The sequence below is a fragment of the Salvia hispanica genome, chromosome 3 (assembly GCF_029641045.1).
Source record: "Salvia hispanica isolate PSC_SH4W2 chromosome 3, Shi_PSC_v1, whole genome shotgun sequence".
In the NCBI taxonomy this organism is placed as follows: domain Eukaryota; kingdom Viridiplantae; phylum Streptophyta; class Magnoliopsida; order Lamiales; family Lamiaceae; genus Salvia; species Salvia hispanica.
Genome location: NC_142694.1, coordinates 1,038,531 through 1,052,932, shown reverse-complemented (window position 1 = coordinate 1,052,932; position 14,402 = coordinate 1,038,531). Strand labels below are relative to the sequence as shown.

At 38.1% G+C, this 14,402-nt stretch overlaps 3 protein-coding genes and 1 pseudogene across 4 annotated transcripts; 3 read left to right on the top strand and 1 right to left on the bottom strand.

Moving 5' to 3' along the window:
• Positions 1-52: 52 nt before the first annotated feature.
• LOC125214414 (putative late blight resistance protein homolog R1A-3) lies at positions 53-4,420 on the bottom strand (annotated as a pseudogene). The gene is made up of 3 exons (XR_016137146.1): positions 1,769-4,420; positions 478-1,031; positions 53-359 (listed from the first exon to the last, which is right to left on the bottom strand). The product of XR_016137146.1 is annotated as a putative late blight resistance protein homolog R1A-3 (transcript).
• Positions 4,421-5,434: 1,014 nt separating this feature from the next.
• On the top strand, positions 5,435-6,301 carry EMB3136 (Ribosomal protein L10 family protein). The gene has a single exon (XM_048115426.2). The coding sequence runs from the start codon at positions 5,450-5,452 to the stop codon at positions 6,119-6,121; it is 672 nt and encodes a 223-aa protein (XP_047971383.2). The 5' UTR covers positions 5,435-5,449; the 3' UTR covers positions 6,122-6,301.
• A 1,542-nt stretch (positions 6,302-7,843) lies between these two features.
• On the top strand, positions 7,844-10,567 carry LOC125214282 (protein TONNEAU 1a-like). Its single transcript, XM_048115226.2, has 8 exons — positions 7,844-8,129; positions 8,469-8,601; positions 8,932-9,020; positions 9,106-9,228; positions 9,409-9,542; positions 9,634-9,659; positions 9,737-9,893; positions 10,250-10,567. The coding sequence occupies exons 1-8, from the start codon at positions 8,043-8,045 to the stop codon at positions 10,284-10,286; spliced, it is 786 nt and encodes a 261-aa protein (XP_047971183.1). The 5' UTR covers positions 7,844-8,042; the 3' UTR covers positions 10,287-10,567.
• A 1,011-nt stretch (positions 10,568-11,578) lies between these two features.
• Positions 11,579-14,232, top strand: LOC125214283 (glutathione transferase GST 23-like). The gene is made up of 3 exons (XM_048115227.2): positions 11,579-11,940; positions 12,826-13,211; positions 13,939-14,232. Exons 1-2 carry the CDS (start codon positions 11,617-11,619, stop codon positions 13,180-13,182), a joined length of 681 nt encoding a protein of 226 aa, XP_047971184.1. The 5' UTR covers positions 11,579-11,616; the 3' UTR covers positions 13,183-13,211; positions 13,939-14,232.
• The last annotated feature ends 170 nt before the right edge of the window (positions 14,233-14,402 follow it).

Sequence of the window (14,402 nt, the reverse complement as noted above, 5' to 3'; positions counted from 1 at the left end):
AGGGGCAGCCCCCCACAACTTCTAGCGATCCTTTTCCCAACATCTTCCAATTCAGGTGGGCAATCGCTATCTGCAAACACCATTCCATTAAGCAAATCCCAACTTTGAGAATCATTCATGAACCTTATCTCATGAGGAGCACTACTCACGTCAGGATAAACGGCTACATCCTCTAGCATTGTGGTTAACATCATCCGGAAATAGAGACCTTACATCATTCCAAACCTTTGTGCTCCACACATCATCCATTACAATAAGGTACCTCGTACCCTTCAAGTTTTTATACACTTTCTCTGCCAATATTGAAACTTCATCCATCTCTAATCTAGACACATGTTCTTCCATCGGTTTCATCAAATCTACAAGACTTAAAAGAACTTTCTGTGCATTGTAATCTTGAGATATTGTAAGCCAAACACGAATATCAAAATGATACATGATTATCGTCAAAAATAGTTCTGGCCAGAGTGGTCTTACCAATGCCACCCATTCCCAAAATGGGTATGACTTGGAGTTTGGATGATAGCCCCTGACAAAGCCGATCCATTATTTCCATCACATCTCCATCTAAATCAACCACCATTGTTGGCAGTAGGTGCGACTCTTGATGCTGATGAGGGAGAAAGAGATGAGTAAGCAGGCTGCTCGTCCATCACATCTCCAGTAATCAAACAGAATTTTTCCGTTTCATTGCAGAGCTCCTCTTCAAATTTCAATCTTGATGATATTGATTGTTCGATAATAGCTTCAAGTTTACGAGCAACGTCCCTCAGCTTGCCTTCCTAACAGTTGGCTCTCTCTGGATAATCTTCTAGGAATGTTAGCAAGAAGATGGCATACTCGTGGATGGATAAATGCTTCCTTTTGCATTGATAGAGAAGTGAAATATGGCATGATTTGTATCAAGAGCTGTAGTTCGAGCAAGGGAAGCAAGAGCGGAATAAGCTGCCATCTCATGTGGAGGGAGTTGGTGATGCTGATTCTCCCTCTGATTCTTCCTCTGATTCTTGGAAAATCAAAAGGTCCTAGAACTGAAAAAAGGTGATACTCATACATTCAGTAAATAGAGAATAAAGAATAAAGTATAGAAAGTAATAGTGATTTTTTTTAAAATAATTTATTTTGAATAAAGCATCCTGAAAAGGAAGTGTAAATGGAGTAATTGATTGATTCACCAAGAAACAAGAGTGTTTTCCATTCTAAGTTTATTGTAATCATTATAAACTAATTAAGTGGACCGAGTCATATTAATCACCATAGGCAAACAGTTTTTCAACTGTTTGCCGATTTAGATTATTTGGCTCATGTTATTTAAATTAAATTTGTTTTTAAGTTCTCAATAATTTAGGTAGCAATCAACGGATGAGGGATACAGGTACCCCTCTCACACAGGTCACAACTTATAATACTATTTCAGTAATTTACTGAAAAATTATAGCCACGATGAAAAAGACGGGTAGCCAATATTTCAGTGATTTGAGAAATTATAGCCACGATGACAAAGGCGGGTAGCCCTTCCAAAACTCATATATATAAAGGCAACTACTAAAATCAAATACTAAAATAAGCATATTTATGATTGATATGATTGTACCTGTATCGCTCAAATACTAAAATAAAAAATCATATCAATTACTGTATATGATTTTTCATTATTTTTCATATTTGGGAAACCGAATGGGTTCGTATTAATACACTAAGATAAACACAGCTCCCACCAATAAGCACATTTTCATATATATAATTCAAGAATGGCCAAAACTCTGACCTCACGAGAATGGGTTACACGAACATGAAGATCATAATTTCCATAGCTCTCTTGATCCTCCTTTATCTGCTTCGCTGACTCCACAAGAAACTGGTTACTAGAATCCACTTCAATCACTTCAAGTGTTGGAATCTCTCCTATACATCCCGGAATCTCCCTTAACATCTGGCAATGACGAAGCACGAGGTACTTGAGTCTGGGGAAGTGGCTGCTCTCAGTTATCCATTGCTGGAGCACTGATCCAACAATTAGCAAATATCTTAGATCAGGAAATTCTCCATCAACTGTTTCCCAAGTTTCACCTCTGCAAGCGTGATTTCGTAGTTTGAGCACTTGAAGATTAGGCAACGAACCAATCACACTCATATCTTTCCAAGGGAGACCCCCACCCACCAGGGTCAACTTCTTCAGTGTGCTAGGAAAATTAACACTATTCCTCCAATAATTTGTGTAACCAGCTGTTTTCACCTTGAAAAGTTTATCCAGACGTCTGATCTCAAATGTGTAACCAGTTTCTATTACCAACTTTTCAAGTTTATCCAGACGTCTGAGGAGATCGAGGTTAAACTCTACATCGATATCATACACAAGTCCCAACCTTTTGACGTTTGGAATCATCAACAAGACGTTTTCATTCCATACAAGATTCAAGATGTATGAAAGAGTTTGGAGATTTTCTAGAGGAGGATTTGATCCATCTGGGGGATGCGGTAGAGTAACAGCGTGGTGGAGTAAAACGTGCCTTAACTGAGGCATCCTCCAAATTTCCAGTGGCAGTGGGGAATGAGACCATGCATTAGTCTCACCTACCCAGTATCTTCTGTGATCATTGGCTGAAGCAAACCGAGAGGTTGGAAGGATGATCAAGGTTTGAAGATTCATGAGATTAGATATGGTTGATGGAATAGAAGAACAAGTTAAAGCTAGATATCTTAAATCAAACAAATCAAATACCTCTGAAGGGAGTGAAGTAGAGTTTTCACTCATGGCCTCAAATATCCTAAGAAATTTATGGTTTCGTAGAAAGGATGTCACACAAGGAAAGTTCTTAAGATGGAAGTATAGAATGGTGTGGATGGTTGGAGCCCAAATGTTAATCATATCAGAATGCCCAGGAGTAATGTGTTGCCCATTTATGAAACTAATGTGCCTCTCATTTATGGTGCCCTGTCGAACAACTCTATCACTGAGAACACGAATAAACCTCTCATCGTGGGCTTTCCTTATGCAAAACTCTCGTACCATATCATGGAGGCCGCAACACTTTATTTTTCCATTACTCTTCTTACTGTTAGTCACAATAACAAGATTTCTCTTGACTAGATCCTCCAAATACTCCTCCGCCTCCTCTTCCAAGCTTTCCATTTTGATGCATCAAGAAGCCCTCAGCTAACCATAATCTAATAAGCCTTGAAGCACGGATATTTTCATCTTCAGGAAACATTGCCATAAACAGAAAACATGGCCTCAAACGATGAGACAAGTGCTTATAACTTAAAGATAGTATCTCCTCCAACTCTTTACCAACAATTGGATTTAATACATTTTTGGAAATTTCCTCCCAGGAAGATGGATTTTTATCAACACCAGACAGGAATCCAGCAACCAGGACAACAGCAAGCGGTAGTCCCCCACAACTTCTTGCAATCCTTTTCCCAACATCTTCCAATTCAGGTGGGCAATTTCTGTCTTCAAATACTTTTCCCTTGAGCAAATCCCAACTTTGAGAATCATTCATGAAGCTCATCTCATGAGGAGCACTACTCGAGTCAGGATAAACGGCTGGATCTGCTACTCTTGTGGTTAACATGATTCGACTTCCATTAGCATCATCCGGAAATACACTCCTTACATCATCCCAAACCTTTGTGCTCCACACATCATCCATTACAGCAAGATACCTCCTACCCATCAAGTTTTTATACACTTTCTCTTTCCAAGTTGAAATAGGAGTATCATTCATCTCTAATGCAGACATGTCTTTTTCTATCAATTTCATCGAATCTACAAGCCCTAAAAGAACTTTCTGTTCACTGTAATCTTGCGATATTGTAAGCCAAACACGAATATCAAAATGATGCATGATTAATGGATCGTCATAAACGGTTCTAGCCAGAGTGGTCTTACCGATTCCACCCATCCCCAAAATGGGAACAACTTCGAGTTTGGATGAGAGCCCACAAAGGCGATCCTTTATCCCCATCACATCTTCATTCAAACCAATCGCCACACCATCGCCAGTAGCTGCAATCCTTGCTGCTGATGATGATGATGATGAGAGGGAAAGAGATGAGTAAGCAGGTCGCTCTTCCATCACATCTCCGGCAAGTAAACAGAATTTCTCCGTAACATTACTCAACTCCTCTTCAAATTTCAAGCTTGATATTTTCGCCCTTTCATAAAACGACAGCCTCCACAAAAATTGCTCGATGATATCTTCAGCTTCATGAGCTAAATCCCTAAGCTTTCCTTCCCAACGGCTGGCTCTCTCTGGATAATCTTCGAGGAAGGTGAGCAAGAAGACGGCATACTCGAGGATGGATCCAATTTTCTCTTTTGCACCGGTAAAAAAGTGAAATTTGGCATGATTTGTATCAACTGTAGTTTGAGCAAGGGAAGCAAGAGCTGCATAAGCTGCCATATTCAAAGAGAGAAGAGACAAGAATCGATTTTGCAAATAAAAAATGGTTAAATTATTTGTAGGCATATCAAATTGGGTACCCGCGGATACCCGATCCGAAATTTTCGGGTACCCGACCCGAATTTTATTTCGGATACCCGGATACCCGACTCGGGTATCCAGTCCCAAAAAATCGGGTATCCAGTCCCAATTGTGATTTTGATATTTTTTTATTTTTTAAAAAAATTAACTATAAACTTTTAGAATTTATTTAATATTATTTAATTCAAATTTTATACAATGTTGAAGTACTAATATTCAAGTAAAAATAACTACAAACTTTTAGAAATACAAAATTCTTATAGTAGCTCGAATTTAAGATAAAATAACTAATTCTTGTAGTAGTTCGAATTTAAAAGAAAATAACTACAAACTTTGAAAAATACAAAATTCATAAGTCATACATATTAACATCTTTCATTCATCTACAATAAGTCAATAACCATCAAAATTCATAAATTCAAACATTCATCCTTTATAAATATCGCAATTCAATAATTCATAAAAATCAAGATCTAACAATAATATCATCAAAAAATTCAAAATTATAAATATCACGAGTCAATGAGATAATTAAAAAAGTAAATTACATATCTTATATGCTAACTATTGAGTATTAATTAAATTATAGTTAAGAAATTATATTACATTTAATTATAATAAAAATATATTTTATTAATTTTAGAAAATAAATCGGATAATTCGAGTATACCCGATCGGATATCGGATAATCCGTTACCCGATAATCCAAAATTCTCACTATCCGATCCCAAATCCGATACCCGAAAAATCGAGTTTCGGGTATCCAATTATCCGACTTTTTCGGGTTTGGATATCGGGTATCCATTCTAACTTAAATATGAGAAAATTAATTAAATCAGAAGGAAGAACAGAGGTGAAATCCCAAGAGTACCCCTCACCACTGCAACTGAGATAAGGAGACTTCACTCTATCCATTTCCCTCACTCTTCTTCTCCACCATTTCTCAATTCCCCCCAAAAATGGAAGCTACTCTCTTCACCCTCCCCTCCTCCTCCCTCTCCCTCAAATCCCACTTCCGCAACCCCTTCCTCACCACCACCCACCTCCCCCAAGCCCTCCGCCCCCAATCGCCGCCCCTCCCCAAAATCCACGCCGCAATCAGCCGCACCAAGAAGGAAGAGACCGTCGAGAAGGTCAAGCAAGAGCTCGATTCCTGCCACCTAATCGCCGCCATCAGCTACAAAGGCCTCACCGTCTCCCAATTCCAAGAGCTCCGCACCCAATTGCCCGAAACCACCAAGCTCCTCGTCGCCAAAAATACCCTAGTTTACAAGGCAATCGAGGGCACCAAGTGGGCGGCGCTGAAGCCCTGCATGAAGGGCATGAACGCGTGGCTCTTCGTCCACAGCGAGGAGATCCCGGCCGCGCTGAAGCCGTACCGGACCTTCCAGAGGGAGAAGAAATTGGAGGATAACGACTTCACCGGCGCGGTTTTCGAGGGGAAATTCTACGGGCCCGGTGAGTTCAAGGCGCTCGAGAATTTGCCCACGAGAGCGGAGGTTTATGCCCAGATTTTGGGGTCGATAAAGGGGCCGGCTTCGGCGGTGGTCGGGACGATTCAGGCGCCGGCGAGGGATTTGGTATTAACATTGAAAGCTTATTGCAAGAAATTGGAGGAGGAAGGCCAATGATGGTAATGTAATGGTTTTTTTGTGGGGGGGTTTTGGTTAAAGGGGAATTGTAGCATAATTTGTTTGTATAATTGATGATACATTTGATGGTATTTTGCTTGTTTGAGGTATTATGCGAAATGTGTATGTGATTTTTGGAGATTAGCTATGCTGTATAATGTCAAAAGGTTTGAACTGTTATAGCGTTCGTGTTGCTTTTCTTTGTGATTAGTATGCTGTATGATGTCGAACGATTTGAGCTGTTAGAGTGTTCGATTTAGAACCAATGTTTTATAATGTCGAAACTAGTAGTAATGTTTTATAATGTCGAAACTAATGTAGAATTAATGCTCGAGCTCCATTGGTTCTCCTGTTTTCTTCTGTGAACTTAGCAGCAAGTGTAGTATTGCATAACCATTGTTCTCGCAGAATCTAGCTCTCTTGGTCTCTAAAGTGTAAAGGTTTAGGCGTAGAGAATTCTTTCCTTAGTATACAACATTGCCTAACTCTTTTAGTTCACGTTTACTTAATGATGAACCCCTGTAGTTGTTTGAGTCCTGTGCTGCATTGGCTGAGATCGGGTGAACTTGGTTCGTTTTTCTGCTCTCTATGGCTTAAATGCCTTCCAGATTTTGCATTAATTATCACATTGAGATGTCTGTCTAAGTCTTGGCATCTCTTTTCGAGGGAGGTGCAGAAATTATACATAGGAACGAGCTCAAGAGTTGAGTGTCATCCTGAGTAAACGTAGAAATGTTCATTCTGCAATCTGGGATTATGTTTACCTCATTGGCTGATTAGAATCTTCTGAGCATTTCTGAGCTTGATTTGTAACTTCTTGACGTTAAAAAGTTTATCTCCACCATTCCCATTCACCCTATATACTTCGTCCCGGCTGTGGATCGTGTTCTTGGCCGTTTTTTTTTTCCTGATCCAAGAGCACATTTTTAGTTTCATTAGTTTACTTGTATTACTCATTAGCATTAGCTTACCCTTGTTCTATTGAGTCTGAATCTATAAACTTTCTTGATTCTACCATACTGTTTGATCTTAAACATTGAAGTTCTCTGTTTCTTGATTCTACCGTACTGTTTGATCTTAATTCTTGAAGTTCTCTGTTTCTTACCTCATTCATGGAATTCACCTTTTCTACTAGAAAAAATCACAATCACAGGTGTTTTATTTATAATCGGTTTGTGGGAGTTTCATCGATTACGAGATGGTTTAAGATCCTTGTTGATCCGTTGTAAAGAGGGTGCAACGTCTATGTCAAGATTTTGAGTCCCTTGTGATCAAGTACTTACATTTAGATGAGAATTTTGCAGTTGATTTTTTGTCGTATTATGTCTATACGTAGACAACACGATCGGCTTCCTTGTATCCGGGATTTGTTGCCTATGATAAAGAAAAAAAGGAGTTAAACGATAACTTAAACAACACAATTTTATTAACAACCGATTCAAGTCCAACAACCATAACAATTAAGCTTTGCTTAATGTGATTTCTTAACCATAAATAAACCATTTATGCAAACATTAATTTGGCGTAAATTTATGATAACCCATTTTCTCAATACCCAAAATGCTTGCACAAAAAAGAGAGAAAAAATTAAATTGAAGCTACACAAAGCAAGTGAAAATCGTAGCCACTCCTTTGCCATAACGCGCGGTTTTATGCATTACAAACAAAAGTCGCATTTTTCTCTTCGTTATAAAGCGCGATTTCACACGATTTGACCTACGGTGAAACTTCACCGAACCGGATAGAAAGTTCGCGATTTGTGAATCAAGCACTCTTTATCTTCAACACTTGCACAAATCCATCAGCATTTGCACTTATAGCTTCAAATTCAGCAAAATCAAGACCGAATAAGCTTGAAGAATAGCTTGGCGCCTTCATTGCTTGAGCTCGGGAGAAGGTGGGCGGAGAATTGGGGGAGAAAATGGACGATTATACTCGAGAAATGATGGATTTGAAAACCCTAGTTACGCGTACTCTCGAGAAGAAAGGCGTTCTCGCCAAGATCCGTGTGAGCATTGCCGCTCTCCTTTTGTGTTTATGATTTTTCCTTCCTTTGCCATTTCTGATTTTTTAAATCGCGTGTTAGGGATTTGAATTGCTTGGGCGATCGGGTAAGTTTGAGTGAATTATCGAAGAAAAGTTGTCATTTTGGGTGATTTATGAAAGAAATTGAGTGTAATTGTTGGTTTTTCTGTTGCATGTTATGCTTCTAGATGCTTAATTATGCATTAGGCACTGCATTATGAGCATTTGGTGCATGATTGCATTTCGTATAAGTTTCTTTGTGCACCTATCATGAAAGATTTTGGACTCCCTTGTGAAAGTTCTGTGTTTTCTGGTTTGTTAGGCTGAGCTGAGAGCTAGTGTATTTGAAGCGATCGAAGAAGAGGATAGAGTAATAGAGAAAGACAATGGGCTCCCTCCCGCTCTTCTGGGTAGTTGCAACGATCGTGCAAAGCAGCTCCACAACTCTCCTTCTGGTACATCTTAACATAAAAATGTTCCCTTTCCTTCCGTTGTCATGTACTGATGTATATCCCATCCCTTTGCGGTAGGTTGAAAATATGTACTACTTTGAAATAGAAATCTATAACTATAAGTAAAGTCCTCCCATTTGATGAACTTATGTTTACCTAGAGGCCGAGTATGGCTCTAATAGTGACTCATCTTTTTACTTTGAACGTAAGTACATCACATGTTCAACAGCGTTTAAAGTTTCGTGGGCATTATTTCTCGCATAGGTGCATTTGTAATTTCTGATGCTGTTCTGAGATTTGTGATATAAATCTTGTATTATCTTGTAATTGCAGGAAGACTTCTAACTGCGTTGATATGTGAATATCTAGATTGGGCTCAATTAAACCATACCTTGAAAGTTTACTTACCAGAGTGCAACTTGGTACTGTCCTGGCATATTTTTGCTTGTACTCTTGTTGTGTTGTGAGCTTTGTTTATACAAATTTTTGAACTTTTTTCTGTTTCAGCCAAAGGATTCGTGGAAATCAGAATTAAGAGACTTTAGCAGCAAAAATGGATACGACCTTAATCGCAATGGAGACAGCGGACCTTTGCTTTTGGACGTTCTTGAGGGATTCTTGAAGTATGAGGTATGATGGAATCTGTTTCTTATGATTTTTATATAAGCAAAGTAGCAAACTGAAAATCCTACAAATGCTCTATCCATTGGCTGAAGATATTAACTAGAGGTGTTAGCTTGCAGTTGTTGTGGTAATGTAGCTGATGAGTGTTGCTGATTGTAATCTCAATTTTAATATGTGCTGTTGCAGAATTTGTCCCAAGGAAGGGGAAACAACAGGAGATCGACTAACCCAGATACCGACTCTCTATCAAACATTGATCCTAGAAACCCGAGGAGGACTTCACCAGCATCTGCAGCTGGCGGTTTACCTCCATTAGTAAGGTTTGTTGTGAATAAATAATTTCACTGCCACACTTTTTTGTAACTTAATTTGAAGTTTCATTTCATAACATCTTCTTTGTGCTCATTTCAGGGGTCTTCCTTCTTCACAAGCGTCCGGTAAGTAGCTAAAGTATCTGAACTCAGTTCTGCAAAACCATATAATGTGATGCACCTTCTAACTCTCCAATTTTTAGATCGTCGAGCTGGGTCATCTACATCTGGCTATAGGAAAGAAGAATACAGTTGGAGATATGATAACGATGAACTCCCAGATGATGTACACCGAGCCTCAGCTGCACTAGAAAATCTGCAGTTGGATAGAAAAGCTCGAAATTTAACCAGCTCATGGAGGTTTGTTTCTGAACGTTGACCTTATGTCTCTTTACACCATCCTAAAGATCCTTGAATTGGGTTTTGAAATTTTACTACTACTATAGTGTTTACTTTCTACTGGATCCTGCTAGTGTTTCACTCTCGTGTAGTGCCAATGGAATCCTTAGGTTACAACATACAAAAAATCGATAAATGTAGTACCCGTAGCAGTCTTGTATGCAATAACATTTTCTAAACCCTCAGCCTTATTATTCAAGAGAATTGGGCCTTCAAAACAGAACATGTTAACACATACAATTGAGCCTTCTCATCCATTGATTTTATTGTGTGTTACTGCTATGGAATACGAGATTGATTCATTCATTTGGTGGCAGGCATGCTGGTGATGGAATGTCGGATGAAACCAGCTGAACAAACCACATAGCTGCTCGATCTTTGACATAGTCCTTTTACGTTTTTTGCTGCTCCAACAATGTAACAAGGTGATTCTATGTAAGATCAATATGTGTATTTTGTTCTTTCTTTTCCTGTTACCATAAAAATCTTAATCCTAAGTCTGGTTTCTTCTTATTACACTTCTTTCCCTTGTCCCTCTTCGTCGTTAATATTGTTAGTCTCATGATTATGATCATGTAGGGTGTGCTAATTGTATAACTGATTATTGTTTAAGCTAATGTAAGGCCTATTTCTAAGTTGCTCTTAGCTAATGTATAGGACGGTTTTTGGCCATGCTGATCGACTGCTTTGGTCAACAAAAATCCACCCTTCTTGTTGAAACTTGAATCTTAGGAATCTTTGGGAAACTGTGTACATGTACTGTAGTAAACCATTGATTGTGCGACACGTGCTAGTCGGACCGACCATTTTCCATGAAATTTTGTGGGTCCGAACTTTCACGCATCGCACAATCAGCGTGTGATAATTCTCGGTTTAAGGTTCTCTGGTCATTGCTATAAATAATTGAGTGTATCTACTAGAGTATATATGCAGTGGAGTTTTTAAAAAATTACATACTAATAAATTTGAAACTTTGCTCAGTTCATGTTATCAAGCACATGGGTGTGCTCGCAGGTGCTTGCCGTATTTCTTAAAGCCTCTTGAAAATACCGAGCACATAGGTGTGCTCGATGGAGGTTCTCGCTACATCCAAACACATGGAAGGTGGTAGCCTTACCGAGCACTTTGGTGCTCGGTAAATAGCCTTTTTTGTAGTGAAAGAAAAACTTTCATGCAAATGAAATATAATTATTTTTATAAGACGAACCAAAATAGAAAAAAAAAGATTATTTTTATAGGATGGAGGGAATAGTAAATAACCTAATAATAACTTACATATGTACTACTATGCTTTTAGTTATAACAAATAAATTTCATTAAAATTATAAATCAACTTTATTTAATTATCGCCATTAATATCCATTACTACTGCTTTTCTTAACTATTCAAATTTACAATTACAATTCATTGTATTAGAAGTACTATATATAATTTTCAGAATACTTAAAAGTTAGCACATCAAAATTTTCGTATCTATAGTGTTTTCGTGTTGCTCATTTTCTTCTAATGGGGACAAAAATAGGTAGTGGGACATGTTTGATTATACATGTGTGGCGAAGAAAAGATCACGCGTCGCCCAATCAACAAGTTGGACTAAATATCAAGGAATAGTCCTCTTCATTTTTCTCTAAATATCAACATCTCCACTTGTATAAATTCATAATTTTGATTTCTTACCTCTTTAATGGAAGAAATACCAAACAAACTGAGGCTGTATGGAACTGAGGCAAGCCCTTATGTTCGTAGAGTAATATGGGCTCTCAAAATTAAAGGTATTGAGTATGACTTTGTCCAAGAAGATCTTTCCAACAAGAGTCCTTCCCTTCTACGCTACAATCCCATCAACAAGACGGTTCCGGTGCTCGTCCACGCCGGAAAGGCCATCGCAGAGTCGGTTGTGATACTCGAATACATCGAGGAAACATGGCCCGACCCTACACCCTTGCTCCCCGAACATCCTTACGAGAGAGCCATGGCTCGTTTCTGGATCGCCTACGGAGATCAAAAGGTAAATCAGGCTCCACTAAAAAAAATTTATTCCCTCCGTCCACAAATAGTATGAACTATTTCCTTTTTCGTCCGTTCCTGAAAAATATATACTTTCTAATTCTAGAAATTCAAACAACATATTAACCCCTACACATCATTTTATTTATAACTTATATCATTATCATAACAACTTATTTCATTACAATAATATGAACCTCACTCTCCACTAACATTATTTTCACTACTCTTTCTCTCTCTTACTTTTCTCCTTATTTATTAAAACTCGTGCCGAACCCATTGTTCATACTCTTTGGAAATGGAGGGAGTATCATTTAAGGACACATAAATTGAGACATTATGACTAGTGTTTTGAACTTTTTTTAAAATAACCATCATTAAGGACACAAAAGAAAGCATCCCTAAATTGAGGACAAATTATCAACAATAAGGACATTTTAGTTGGGACATCAATAATAAGGATACTTTATGAAGCATTGATGGTATAGTTAGACACACAAATTAACGTCCTTACTACAATTAATTAAAAAGCATCATTAGCCATTTTTTTGTTGTAGTGCTCATCTCTTTTCTTGTTTTGGTTTGGAGAGAATTGTGATACTCCCTCCGTTCGCCATTAGGAGTCCCATTCATGGGCGGCACGAGTTTTAATAAATGTTAAGAAAAGTGAGTGGAAAAAAATCAGTGGAATAGGGGTCCCACTTGTTTATATTAGTTTTAAATGAAATGTGAGTGTAATGAGTTAGTGGAAGGTGTGACCCTATTACCATTTATGGCATAAGTGAACTGGGACTCCTATTCGCGAACGGACTAAAATGGAAAAATGGGACTCCTATTCGCGGACAGAGGGAGTACGTTGTAATCTCTTTCTTGATCATGCACGCAGCAACATCACGTATTTCACAGCTTCCTTGCGTGCTCGGAGGAGGGTAAAGAGAAGGCGGCGAAAGACCTGATGGAAATGTTGAAGATCGTTCAAGATGAGGCTTTAGGAGATCAAAAGTTCTTTGGTGGTAACACGCTTAGTTTGGTGGACTTGTGTTACGGTTGGCTTACCTCGTTGAAGTACGTGGAACGAGTCGTGGGCGTGCGGGTGCTGGAGCCCACGACTCTTCCAAAGCTGCACCGGTGGATGCAGGATTTCTCGGAAGAGCCTCTGGTTAAGGAGAATCTTCCAGACTTGGAGGCGAAGTTGCCAGAGCTCGAAACCTTAAGGAAGCATCTTATGTCGACAAACAAGTGATGGGAGTCTTGGATAACACTTCAAGAGTCGTAAGTAATTGTTTTCTATAATTCTTAAATCTTGCTCTATGTCTTGCATATTTCATTTATTTTGATAATAAACACTACTTAGATCCAAACACACACTAAGCATATTTCGAATGAACAAGTGGTGCAACCAAAATAAATCAACAATATCAAGTAATCAAGGCAAGAATCAATCAAATTGATATCATCCATAATTAGAGTTGAATTAAGAAAGGAAAAGATAAAAAATTTATAATGTTTGATTGTATTCCATATGCTCCCTCTTGTCTTGTAATAGGAGATCTATTTGGTTATGGCACAGATTTTAAGAAATATAAAGAAAAGTGGGTTGAATAAGTTAGTAGAATATGAGTCTCACTTATATTATGGAGTTATAAAAAAATGTGAGTGGAATGTGAAACCTACTTACCATTTATGGTAAAAGTGAAATATGACTCTTATTGTGGATGAGCCGAAATGGCAAAACGTGACTCTTATTGTGGAATAGAGGGAGTATATAATAGGAACTAGTCCTATATATATATTTGATGTAATAGTGTAGAATCATTCAAGCATGTTACAATATAGTCTTTACCGTTCCGATCATGCATTAGTCTTTTATATTTCGCATTAAACCAAAAAAAAAAAAAAAAACCCACCAAAACTATGAAGGGAGCCTATATCCCGATTTGTGGTGGATATATTTCAGTAAAAAAAAAAACAATCTAGTTCAAATCTTGGATCTTTGCAGGTTAGAGGTAGTTACCTTTCCAGAAATCCACAACAAACCAACCCCTCAAGATCTAAATATCAACCATCTGACGACATCTTGCTATCTCCCGGAAGTGCACTGATCTCCTCACCTATTTGAAGGCTGATACGAATATATCTTCAGAATATCCACATATCTTTATTATTCTATATATTATTGATTTAGCATATCTTTCCTATTATCTTGATAATTGAGTTAGGTTATTTCTATTATAAATAGGAGTGTTTGTTATTCCTTTCAATCAATGAAGAAATATTATAAACTTATTTTCCATTTTAGCGATTTACTTATATGTTCATCTTTGTTCTTGGTTTGATCGACGGGCCCTCTGAAATTCGATGCGGTTATGATTGAGGACAATAAAGCCAATGATGGTGGTGATCAACCCATGGATGCTGCTTATCAGTCTATTAAATATGGAGAAGACACTCCTAATTTTATTA

Bases quoted from the DNA above. Each gene is read 5' to 3' on its own strand.
- LOC125214282 (XM_048115226.2), top strand. From the start codon at position 8,043: ATGGACGATTATACTCGAGAAATGATGGATTTGAAAACCCTAGTTACG. The intron at 8,602-8,931 runs GTACATCTTAAC...TTGTAATTGCAG, and splicing joins GCTCCACAACTCTCCTTCTG to GAAGACTTCTAACTGCGTTG. The intron at 9,543-9,633 runs GTTTGTTGTGAA...TGCTCATTTCAG, and splicing joins GGTTTACCTCCATTAGTAAG to GGGTCTTCCTTCTTCACAAG.
- EMB3136 (XM_048115426.2), top strand. From the start codon at position 5,450: ATGGAAGCTACTCTCTTCACCCTCCCCTCCTCCTCCCTCTCCCTCAAA.
- LOC125214283 (XM_048115227.2), top strand. From the start codon at position 11,617: ATGGAAGAAATACCAAACAAACTGAGGCTGTATGGAACTGAGGCAAGC. The intron at 11,941-12,825 runs GTAAATCAGGCT...TCATGCACGCAG, and splicing joins TCGCCTACGGAGATCAAAAG to CAACATCACGTATTTCACAG.